The following is a 12749-nucleotide window of genomic DNA, read 5'->3' on the forward strand; positions in this document are numbered from 1 at the left end:
CTGCAACACCATCCGTGACATTATAAACCGCCAAAACCGTCTTAAGCATGGATGCGGTTTTAGCCTTGACGGACCGCATGCGGGGTCTTTAACTGGAGGTCGCAGAGCTCCGTAAAACTGTATCTCAGTTTCAGGTGACCGGTTCTGCTTGCGTTCATGGAGTTTGTTCTGAACCTAAGATCTCACTTCCAGATACCTTCTCTGGGGGTAGTGAGAATTTTGTTTGTTTTAGAGAGGCTTGCAAACTCCATTTTCGCCTACTTCCCCATTCCTCTGGGGATGAGGAGCAGAGGGTGGGGATCATCATCTCACTGCTCAGGGATAACGCTCAGTCTTGGGTCTTTTCGCTGCCGGTGGGGACATGGCCCCTCCGATCAGTGGATGAATTTTTTGTAGCCCTAAGTCAGATATATGATGATCCGGATCGTGTTGCTCTGGCTGAATCTAAACTGCGTCATTTATGCATGGGTAAACAATCCGCAGAGTTATACTGTTCAGAATTTCGGAGATGGGCAGCTGATACTGGTTGGAATGATGCTGCACTCCGAAGTCAATTTTGCCATGGTCTTTCAGAGGGATTGAAGGATGCATTTGCCTTTCATGAGAGACCTACCTCCTTGGAGTCCGCCATGTCTCGGGCTGTTCGTATTGACAGGCGTCTTAGAGAGAGAGGAGAGATCACTCCTTCCTGTCATACTCACTCCAAGGACAGTGGGGCGGTCTCATTCAGTGCGCAGGGGTCTCAGTCTCTCTCAATCCCCTTTGAGCAGGAGCCCATGCAGCTGGGTTTGCTTGCCTCTAACAACAGAGGATTCAGCTCTCAGAGGAGGGTTTGTTTCCCGTTGTGGAGGTATAAATCATTTGGCAAATGTTTGTCCCTCTAGGAGATTAAGGGAGTTTTTAGAGAATAATAAAGAAACAAAAAGAAAAAAGTCCTCTAAAAACGTTCCATCTGTTACTATTGGCAAGGTTGATGCGGAAATTGAAGGTTTTCCGTTTGTTTGTAGTTCCCGTTTTGTCCTACCTGCCAAGGTGGCGCTAGAGAGCAAGAACATTGTTTGTGAGATTTTTGTAGATAGTGGAGCAGCTGTCAATCTCATTGATAATCAATTTGCTATAACACATGGTTTCCAAGTATGCACTTTGGGAAAGGACATACCTGTTTTTGCTATTGATTCCGCTCCACTTTCTCAAAAATCGTTAAAGGGCATAGTTCACAATATCCGTTTGACTGTGGGTGATGCTCATGTTGAGGATGTGTCATGTTTCGTCCTAGGCGGGTTACCTACTCCTCTAGTGTTGGGGCTACCCTGGCTCACTAAACATAACCCCACCATTGATTGGCAAGCGAGGCAAATAAATGGTTGGAGTGACTTTTGCAGAGAGAATTGCCTCTCAACGTCTCTTTCAGAGGTTTCTACTAAGACTGTACCATCTTTTCTTTCAGAATTTTCGGATGTGTTTTCTGAGAGTGGTGTTCAGGAGCTGCCCCCTCATTGGGAGTACGATTGCCCTATTAATCTCATCCCAGGCGCCAAGCTGCCTAAATCTCGTTTATACAATCTCTCCCAACCTGAAAGGGTCGCTATGCGTTCTTATATCTCTGAGAGCCTGAGAAAGGGACACATACGACCCTCGAAGTCACCTGTTGCCGCTGGTTTCTTTTTTGTTAAGAAAAAAGATGGTTCTTTAAGACCATGTCTGGATTTCAGGGAGCTGAACAGTATCATAATTTGTGACCCTTATCCGCTTCCTCTGATCCCGGACCTGTTTAACCAGATTGTTGGGGATAACGTTTTTTCCAAGTTGGATTTAAGAGGGGCATACAACCTAGTCAGGGTCAGGGAAGGGGACCAATGGAAGACGGCCTTCAATACCCCTGAGGGCCATTTTGAGAATTTGGTTATGCCTTTTGGTTTGATGAATGCTCCAGCCGTCTTCCAACATTTTGTGAACAGCATTTTTTATCATTTAATGGGGAAATTTGTACTAGTGTAACTAGATGACATTTTGATTTTTTCTCCTGATTTCAAAACTCATAGGGACCACCTACGTCAGGTCTTGCTCATTCTGCGGGAGAATAAATTGTACGCTATATTGGAGAAATGTGTGTTTGCGGTTCCAGAAATACAATTTTTGGGTTTTCTTCTTTCCGCTTCTGGTTTTCGCATGGATCCCGAGAAGGTCCACACTGTGCTTGATTGGGAGCTTCCTGAGAATCAAAAGGCGCTGATGCGCTGTTTAGGTTTTGCCAATTATTACAGGAAGTTCATTTTGAATTATTCCTCTGTTGTTAAGCCACTGACTGATATGACTAGAAAGGGGGTGGATTTTTCCTCCTAGTCGGTAGAGGCGCGTAAGGCCTTTTCTAGTATCAAAGAGAGTTTTGCTTTCGCTCCCATCTTGGTACAACCTGATATCTCTCTGCCCTTCATTGTTGAGGTGGACGCTTCTGAGGTGGGTGTGGGTGCGGTCTTGTCTCAGGGTCCCTCTCCTGCCAAATGGCGACTGTGTGCCTATTTCTCGAAGAAACTCTCCTCCGCAGAGAGAAATTACGATGTGGGAGATAGGGAGTTGTTGGCCATCAAGTTAGCTTTTGAGGAATGGCGCCATTGGTTAGAGGGAGCCAGACACCCTATTACCGTGTTTACCGACCATAAGAATCTGGCCTACTTGGAGTCAGCCAAGCGTCTGAACCCGAGACAGGCCAGATGGTCTTTGTTCTTTTCAAGGTTTAATTTTGTTGTAACGTTCCGCCCTGGGGTTAAGAATGTGAAGGCGGATGCCCTGTCACGTTGTTTTCCGGGAGGGGGGAACTTTGAAGACCCGGGTCCCATTTTGGCTGAAGGGGTGGTTGTGTCTGCTCTTTATCCTGAATTGGAGGCAGAGGTTCAGGCAGCCCAGGCAGAGGCTCCTGATCTTTGTCCTCCTGGGAGGTTGTTTGTGCCTCTCGTTTTACGACACAAGGTTTTTAAGGAGCACCACGATACTGTCCTTGCTGGGCACCCGGGGCGTAGAGCCACAGTGGATCTCATTGCACGGAGATTCTGGTGGCCGGCTCTTCGTAAGTCGGTTGAGGGTTTTGTGGCAGCCTGCGAGACCTGCGCTCGTGCCAAGGTCCCTCATTCACGGCCATCAGGTCCTCTCCTTCCGTTGCCCATTCCTTCCCGTCCTTGGACACATCTGTCCATGGATTTCATTACGCACCTGCCTCGTTCCTCAGGGAAGACTGTGATTCTGGTGGTGGTGGACCGTTTTAGCAAAATGGCACATTTTATTCCTTTTCCTGGGTTGCCCAATGCTAAAACTGGCGCAGGCATTTATTGATCACATTGTCAAATTGCATGGTATTCCTTCAGACATAGTCTCTGATAGGGGCAGGCAGTTTGTTTCCAGATTCTGGAAGGCTTTCTGTTCTTGCTTGGGGGTTCGGTTGTCATTCTCTTCTGCTTTCCACCCGCAGTCGAATGGCCAGACAGAGCGCTTCAATCAGAATCTGGAGACACATCTGCGCTGTTTTGTGGCGGAGAATCAGGAGGATTGGTGTTCTTTTCTCTCCCTTGCTGAGTTTGCTTTAAATAACCGTCGTCAGGAGTCCTCTGATAAGTCACCATTTTGTGGTGCATATAGGTTTCATCTGCAGTTTGAGACATTCTCTGGAGAGGGGGCTTCTGGTTTACCTGATGAGGAGAGGTTCTCCTCGTCTTTGTCATCTATTTGGCAAAAGATTCAGGATAATCTAAAGAGCATGAGTGAGAGATATAAGCGTGTGGCGGATAAGAGACGTGTGCCTGGTCCGGACCTGAATGTTGGTGATCTGGTGTGGTTGTCTACTAAGAATATCAAATTGAAGGTTCCCTCCTGGAAGTTGGGTCCTAAGTTTATCGGGCCTTACAAAATCTTGTCCGTCATCAATCCCATTGCCTACCGTCTTGATCTTCCTCAGACTTGGAAGATCCATAATGTTTTTCACAAGTCCCTATTAAAACCTTATGTCCAACCCACTGTAGCCTCCTCTTTGCCTCCTCCTCCAATTGTGGTTGATGGTAATCTTGAATTTCAGGTCTCTAGGATTGTGGACTCTCGTATTGTCCGCGGTTCTCTTCAGTACCTCGTTCATTGGGAGGGTTATGGTCCTGAGGAGAGGATGTGGGTTCCAGTGACGGACATTGAGGCCACTCGTCTTCTCAGGGCATTCCATAGGTCCCATCCTGAGAAGGTGGGCTCTGAGTGTCCGGAGTCTACTCGTAGAGGGAGGGGTACTGTCACCGCCAGATCGCTGAGAAGTTCTGATAGACGTTCTTCAGTACCTCCTGCATGATGTTCTTTTGTTTTGCTTTCACTTTGACATCTCTTCTCCCTCTCCCAGCTGTCATCTATTAGCAGTGATTGCCTCCCTATATATCTCCTCCCATACTGCTTCACTTTGCGGTTTATACTACTTCCTGGATTGGTTTCACTGCTTGAAGTTGCTACTGCTGGTTCCTCAAGATAAGTCTATTTCTGTATTGTGTTTTCCTGTTGACTTCAATCTAGGTGACCCTGACTCCCTCTGCATTAAGTGCAGGGAGCCGGTGGTCGTGTCCCCTCACTATTATAGGGTTTGCAGGTGTCACTCAGTCTAAGGTACGTGGACATGCAACTTTCTATCATTGAGATCTTTGCATGGGCTGAGCAGTGAGGGAGAGCTCTAGGGCTTTAATAGGGCTCACTCTTTTGTTCCTTAGTTTTGGATCAAGTCAGTCGGATCTTTATTTGTTACTTATTGTTTCCTGCAACACCATCCGTGACATCCGGTCACTGCACGTGGCTTAACACAGGTGCTAAATCGCTATGTCATAATGTGGCTCCCAGTATAATTAATGCCCCCATTAGTGCCCCCCTTAGTAATAGTAAATCATTAGTGCCCACCAATAATATGAATGCCTCCAGAATTGATAATGCCCCCAGTTATATTAATGCCTGCATTTGTACCTCACAGAATTAATAATGCCCCCATTAGTGCCCCCAGTATTCGTAATCCCTCCAATAGTCCCTCCCAGTATTAATGCCCCGATTAGTGCCCCCCAAAATTACTAATGCCCCCTCTCTGCTTGCGCAACAAAAAAAAAAGAACTTGCCTCCTCCATTTGATGGTGCCGCTGTGAATACTCGCTGCACTGGAATCTCAGGACAGGACCTGCGTTCCTCCATTATGACGTTACACAGGTCCTGTCCTGAGCTTCCAGTGAGCAGCTAGTGTTCATAGTGGCACCATCAAATGGAGGAGGCAAGTTTTTTTTTAACACCACAAGTGGGGGAGGGGCGGGAGTTAAAGGCTGTACTAATGAGCGCTCCACAATGAAAGCATTCATTGGTAACAGTCCATATAGGAAAATACCGGCAATTATTATTGGCGGTAGAAAAAAAATTACTGGCATCGGCAGGGGCACTTATTTACCGGCTAGGCTGGTGAGTTATCGGCCAGTTGCCATAAAGTGAAGACATTCCTATGGGGTTCCAGATTTCTAGGACATGGACATATCATATAGCTGCCGCCATTCCTGACATCCACCACACACAAGAGGCGGCTTCTAGTGATGACATTTATAGATTTTACTAACAGCCGGGGACATTTTCTCTCCACAGTCACAATCTATGGATTTTATACTAACGCTCTGTGAACGCCTCACCCATATCTCATCTTCTTTTTCTTACAGTTTGGGTGGTAATGATCTACCAGACACTTCCTGCATCCAATTGGCATCTGTAATAAGGAATAACCCGTCCCTGAAGATACTTGACCTGTCTGGTAACCGTCTGTCTGGTCCTCACTTCAGTGACTTGATGGACGCTCTGTCCAGTCCGGCCTGCAGGATAGAGAAATTACTGTGAGTATAAGAGATGTGTACAGGACTGAGACATGTGGGGCACAAGTTGGACATAGAGTTGTCACGATTCCAAAATTTCTATTCGATTTTGATACCATAAAAAGTATTGTGATACTCTGCACCATTCTATACCATGCAAAAAAAAAAAAAAGCCAAAAAAGCTGCGTGCATCCCGCATTTTATGGAACGTCCGGCCCATAATAGAACAGTCCTATCCTATTTTTTGGGGGACCGTGGCGAATCATGCTGTTTTGATTAGTTTTTTTTTGTTATGGCGTATTATTTTTTAATGTTTTACTAGTTTGAACTTTTAGGCGTGGCAATATGTAATATGTTTATTTTTTTATTCTTTATAAATTTTATATGTAAAATTGGCAAAAGGGGGGATTTAAACTTAATATTTTGGTGTTTTTTTTTTTTTCTTTTTTTAAAAAACTTTATTAAATAACTATTAGCCCCCTTACGGCTAGAACCCTTGTCCTATCCACCCTGATAGAGATCTATTAGAGTGAATAGGATCTTACACTGTCCCTGCTGCCCTGGGCTTTGTGCACACGGCAGCAGGAAGCTTTCCATGGAGGGCTTCTAGGCGTCCTGGCTGCCATGGTAACTGATCGTAGCCCTGCGATTACACTGCTGGGGCTCCGATCGGAACTGCCACTGCCACCAATGAAGAGGAGGACTGCCATACTCGCATACAGATCTGCTATACACACATAGCAGTGCCATACTCATATACAGTAGGTCTGTTACATACATACAGCTCTACTACATACATACTGTTCTGCTATACCCATACATCTCTGCTACACACATACAGTTGTGTTACAGACAGCTCTATTACACACATACAGCTCTGCTACACACATACAGCTTTGCTATACACACTTAGCATCTTTAGTAAAAACTCATATCTCCCTACACCAGTGTCGGCTGTACAGTCTTCCTGCTCTGGCTCCTCCTATTGATGACATCAAAGGTCCTTAAGCTGTAGTTTTCATCGTTTTAATGATGTGTCCTGGGGATAGGACATCAATATCCAGTTCCTGGATAACCCCTTTAAATTCTTCAGCAGACCCCTATATGATAACAAAGATTCTGATGGTCTCTTTAACACCTCAGTTGGATGAAAACACAATCAGTAATGTCCTTTATGTCTGAGAAGAGCAGCACTGTCACTAATACCTGCCCCCCGCTGTAAAACACATAATGGGAGCAGTGACCCCCTCCCCATCCCCCGATAACAGGCAGGTAAGTGTTCTAGGACTGACCTCATCAGAACCTGCATTGTGCCTCCACATGGAGGAGGTGTAATATGTCCTGAAAGTCTGAGACATCTGGAGGGACAGGAAGGACACATCTGCTTCTATGGGGCGGATTATGGATCTGAGCAACTCCTAGGTTATACAGAGCTGTAATATGTACATGAGCCCTTACCGCCATAGAGCGCTCATTTTTGCCTGGACTACATTACAGCTATATGGAAGTATTATTACTGATGACCCCACCTGTAATTTACTCAGAATGGAGACGATTACTGCTCGTTATTAATAGTGTTGATCACGAATATTCGAATTTCGCGAATATAGGCACTTCGAAAATTCGCAAATATTTTGAATATAGTTATATATATTCGTAATTTCGAATATTCGAATTTATTTTCCTATTTATTTATTTATTTTTTATCAGTACACATGATCCCTCACTGTTTATAGCTTGTGGGCCAATAAGAAGGCTGCAATATACTGCAATAGGCAATATTCGTTTTTTTTGAATTTTCGCTATATATTCTTGTTTTAGAATATTACGAATATTCGAAAAACTAAGTTATAGCAATATAGCGAATATTCGAAAAAATCGAATATAGAGCAATTTAGCTAATATAGTGCTATAATCTTCTTTGTCTAATAGTTGTAAGTTGAAAAATTCTCAATAAAAAATTTGAATTCGAATTCCGAAAATTTGCATATTACACAATCATTACCTTTCCGATTTTTCAAGAAAAAAAAATCGTGAATTTTCGAATTTGACGAATATTCTACAAAATATTCGCGAAATATCGCAAATTCAAATATGACCCCTGCCGCTCATCACTAGTTATTAATAAGTAATAATCAATACCAGCAGAATCCAGAGAAAACCTGAATGTTGTGTAATGTCTACTAATAATCCATCCCCCAAATAACTGAATGAGCGAGGGCAGAGCCACATGTGTCCTGTAGTAATGTGAGGAGGAGAATGGGGCCACAGGGGCCACAACAGATGGCGAAGGAAGGAGAATGGGGGCCACAAGGATTCCAATAGATGGTGGAGGAAGGAGAATGGAGGCCACAGGGACCACAATAGATGGTGGAGGAAGGAGAATGGAGGCCACAGGGACCACAATAGATAGTGGAGGAAAGAGAATGGAGGCCACAGGGGCCGCAGACTGAGGGCCACAATAGATGGTTGAGGAAGAAGAGTTCTCCGCAGCTGATGACGCTGACACAAGCTCTTCCAGCTTTATGACTATTGTAGATTCATGTGCTGCAATCATCAGTGATTTATGACATGCCATAAAGTGAAAACATTCCTCAGGGATTCCAGATTTCTAGGACATGGACATATCATATAGCTGCCGCCATTCCTGACATCCACCACACACAAGAGACGGCTTCTAGTCATGACATTTATGGATCTTACTAACAGCCGGGGACATTTTCTCTCCACAGTCACAATCTACAGATTTTATACTAACACTCACCCACATCTCATCTTCTTATTCTTACAGTTTGGGTGGTAATGGTCTACCAGACACTTCCTGCATCCAGTTGGCTTCTGTAATAAGGAATAACCCGTCCCTGAAGAAACTTGACCTGTATAGTAACCGTCTGTCTGGTCCTCACTTCAGTGACTTGATGGAAGCTCTGTCCAGTCCGGCCTGCAGGATAGAAGAATTAGAGTGAGTATAAGAGATGTGTACAGGACTGAGACATGTGGGGCACAAGTTGTACATGGATTTTATTCTATTTTATGCTCCCACCATTGTCATTTATATGAGATAAACTGCTGACTAGGGTTGTCACGATACCAACATTTTGATTTGATTTCGATACCATTAAAAAAGTATTGCGATACTCTATACCATTTGATAACATGCAAAAAAATATAAAACACCAAAAAAGCTGCATGCAGTTGTAAGCCGTGTACCTGGGTGGGCTCCCCAGGATACAGTGAAGTCACGAACAAGGAAAGCAACTCTGACACCAGCTTTTGCAAAAACTGAATTTTACTAACACATGATAATAACCACAACCACAAATGCTGATCAGACCTCTATGTTGCACAGAACGGCGCCCCCTGATGGATGCCAGCAGAAATTTTGCGGTAATTTACCTACTGGCGGGCACAACTAAAACTGCATCGCCGTACCCATTATTACCCTGAAACAAACACGAACAATTGGTTGGGTGCTTAGTATGGACTGGCCTGCAGTACAACACAACAGTTCCCAATCTTACCATACTCTATATTATTCCCTCTCCCATGACTAGTCCGTTAGCATGTGCCTGATTATTACTCCTGAGCACAACGCGGAGTGTTTGCTTCCACCTGCTGGCGGACCAGGCACATCACATGAACATAACAGTTTTACATGAATAATTATGCACATTATTAAGAGATGATATAAATTACATCAGATTACATGAATTAGCCTATAGGAAGTGGTAGCGAGGTGTCAAGGAGTGGAAATGGCACTCCGGGACATTACATTACCCCTTACTTAAAGGCAAGTTGCCCTCAACTTGTGCTCCGGGTAGAGGTAGAAGTACATATATGCTCTAAGGGTACCAAAAATAGACAAAGTGCTGCATAAACATAATGTTACTAACATAGCAATGGCTATCACAGGGTCTCTGCCCATATGAGTAGGGGGTCCGATAACAGTTTCCCTCTTAGGTATAACCAGAGAGCCAAAATAGTGTGCACAAAGCACTCATTCCTGCCTAACTATTTAATTATTGTCCACCAATACCAAAGAAAGTGCAGGGGTGTCTTTACTCTGTAATCTCACCACTATGCAATGAAACGCCCACAAATAAAAAGGTGGTAGAGTTGAGCGGACACCTGGATGTTCGGGTTCGGCTGAACTTCACAAAAAAGTTTGAGTTCGGGACCCGAACCCCATTGAAGTCAATGGGGACCCGAACTTTGGAGTACTAAAATGCCTCTAAAAAAGTAATTGAAATGGCTAGAGGGCATCAAAATGTGGTTAAGAGCATGGCAAGTGCTCTGCAAACAAATGTGGATAGGTAAATGACTTTAAATAACATAAAATACGTAAAAATAAAAAATAATAAACTTGATCTAGGAGGAGTAGCTCCATATGGAGTAGGAGGTTGAGGAGGCGGTGAATGTGGCAGTGTAGGTGGAAGCGGCGGTGGAGGAGGAGGAGGTAGCCTACACTGCTTTTTTGTTTTAAATTTATTTTAATTTTTTTTTAAATTAGGGTACACCCCAAAACATTGGGAAATATAACCTGTGATAACCCCCTCCAGTCATGCTAAACACACGTTCAGACAATACACTGGCTGCAGGGAAGCGCAGTACCTCCAAGGCGTAAAGGGCAAGCTCAGGCGATGTGCCCAATTTGAAGACCCAGAAGTTGCAGGGGGCAGACCCATCAGTCAGTTAGTGTAGGCGTATGCAAACATACTGCCCCACCATGTCGCATGTCGCCGTGATGTTCACGATCCAATTGGATATCTGCTCTATCAACTTTCGATGTTCGTTTCTGCGCCTACCATAGGTGATCACGGGTGGCGGGGAATCAGGGTTCCAGGCCGGAGAGGGAGCGTGAGAAAGAGAGACCATATCCAAGGGAGATCAATGGATGAAATTTTATTGTGATCGAGTGGAAATGTTGGACAAATTATTAAAGCAGAAGAATTGAAGGAAAGGAGGGGGCACAGCAATTACCCACTCCCGACTCGGGGAGGTAGTGACGATAAATAACAATACAGGACTCTTAGGATGCCCTGTTATTGGAATGATTAATAAAAAATTATAGGGAATATCACTGGGGTATTTTGGATTTGGAAAGGTTAGCCAGGAGAGGCCCTGCTGCCGCTTTGTTGACTCTAGATAACTTCTGCCTGATAGCACGTCACCGTGACGTCCATGATCCATTTGGATATCTTCTCTATCAACTTTCAATGTTCTTTTCTGAGCCTACCATGTTGATCACGGTTATCGTCGAATCAGGGTTCCACGCTGGAGAGGGAGCGTGAGAAAGAGAGACCACATCCAAGGGAGGTCAATGGCTGCAATGTGATAGAGCTGAAATGTGGGACAAGTTATTAAAGCAGAAGGATCGAATGAAAGGGCCAATTAAAGATGAATTTTACAAATTTAATTCCCTGTCACCTATGCAGAGCAGGGGTTTATTCTCGGCAAAAATGGTAAAATGTCACCCAAGAATGTAACAGAAAAATTTGTGAAATTTATACCCCTGTCTACTAGGTAGAGCTGGGGTATATCACACCCAAAAATTGGTGAATTTCACCCGAATATGTAACAGACAAATTAGTAAAATGTTACCTGTCTACTAGGTCGAGCAGGGGTATATCACACCCAAAAATTGGTGAATTTCACCCGAAAATGTAACAGACAATTTAGTGAAATGACATAAAATAAAATACGTACAAATAAAAAAAAATAAACTTGATTCATGAGGTGGAGGTCCATATGAAGTAGGAGTTTGAGGAGGCGGTGGACATAGCGGTGTAGGTGGAAGTGGCGGTAGAGGAGGACGAGGTAGCTAACACTGTTTTTTGGTTTTAATTATTTTTTTTATTTTTTATTAGGGTACACTCCAAAAGAGTGTGAAATATCCAAAATACAACAATGAGAAATTGCGCTGTAGTAGAACAATGGCTGGTTAAGGCCGGTATACATGTCTATTCTGAACAAGGTACGGACAAGTCCTGAGGGATCCATGCCTGGTTCATTTTAATGAACGTGAGCTTGTGCACATTGGCTGTGGACATCCGGCTGCGATTGTCTGTGATGACGCCCCCTGCCGTGCTAAACACACGTTTAGACAATACACTGGCTACAGGGCAGGCCAGCACCTCCAAGGCGTAAAGGGCAAGCTCAGGCCATGTGCCCAATTTGGAGACCCAGAAGTTGAAGGGGGCAGACCCGTCATTCAGTACGTGTAGGCGTGTGCACACATACTGCTCCACCATATTGGTGAAATGCTGCCTTCTGCTAAGACGTTCCATATCAGCTGGTGGTGCTAGTTGTGGCGTGCTGACAAAGCTTTTCCACATTTCGGCCATGCTAACCCTGCCTTCTGAGGTGCTGGTAGTGCCCCAGCTGCGTTGGCGACCTCTTCCTCCTCCTCTGCCTTCGCCTTGTGCTTCCACTGTGCCCCCGCTGTCAGGTGGGAATGCCACCAGCAGCACGTCTACCCGCGTGCGCTTGTACTTGCGCATCTTACGATCACGCTCCAGTGACGGAATTAAGGACAGTACGTTGTCCTTGTAACGGGAATCCAGCAGCGTGGTCACCCAGTAATCAGCACAAGTTAGAATGTGGGCAACTCGGCGGTCGTTGCAGAGACACTGCAGCATGTAATCGCTCATGTGTGCAGGCTGCCCAGAGGCAACGAAAAGCTGTCTTCTGTGGGAGGTGTATCGTCTGTGTCCTCTGTATCCCCCCAGCCACGCACCAGTGATGGCCATGAGCTGGTTTGGATGCCACCCTGCTGTGAACACAATTCCTCCTCCTCCTCCTCCTCATCCTCCACCTCGTTATTCTCCAGAACTGTGCCCTGGATGGACAATTGTGTACCTGGCATTTGTGGATGCAGGAACCCACCCTTGGAGCCACTTG

At 44.9% G+C, this 12749-nt stretch overlaps 1 protein-coding gene across 12 annotated transcripts in view; it reads left to right on the plus strand.

The window, feature by feature from the left end:
- The window catches only part of LOC120982266 (NACHT, LRR and PYD domains-containing protein 12-like), a 116618-nt gene that overhangs the window by 79998 nt on the left and 23871 nt on the right, over positions 1–12749 (plus strand). For 9 of the 12 annotated variants that reach the window (XM_040412289.1, XM_040412288.1, XM_040412290.1 and 6 more), the window contains 2 exons: positions 5700–5870; positions 8641–8811. In XM_040412289.1, the coding sequence (XP_040268223.1) occupies positions 5700–5870; positions 8641–8811 (342 nt within the window). The remainder of the gene's footprint in view (positions 1–5699; positions 5871–8640; positions 8812–12749) is intronic. The other 3 variants (XM_040412294.1, XM_040412300.1, XM_040412292.1) reach the window with 2 other exon arrangements.

Source organism: Bufo bufo, chromosome 11 (assembly GCF_905171765.1).
Source record: "Bufo bufo chromosome 11, aBufBuf1.1, whole genome shotgun sequence".
NCBI classification, from domain to species: domain Eukaryota; kingdom Metazoa; phylum Chordata; class Amphibia; order Anura; family Bufonidae; genus Bufo; species Bufo bufo.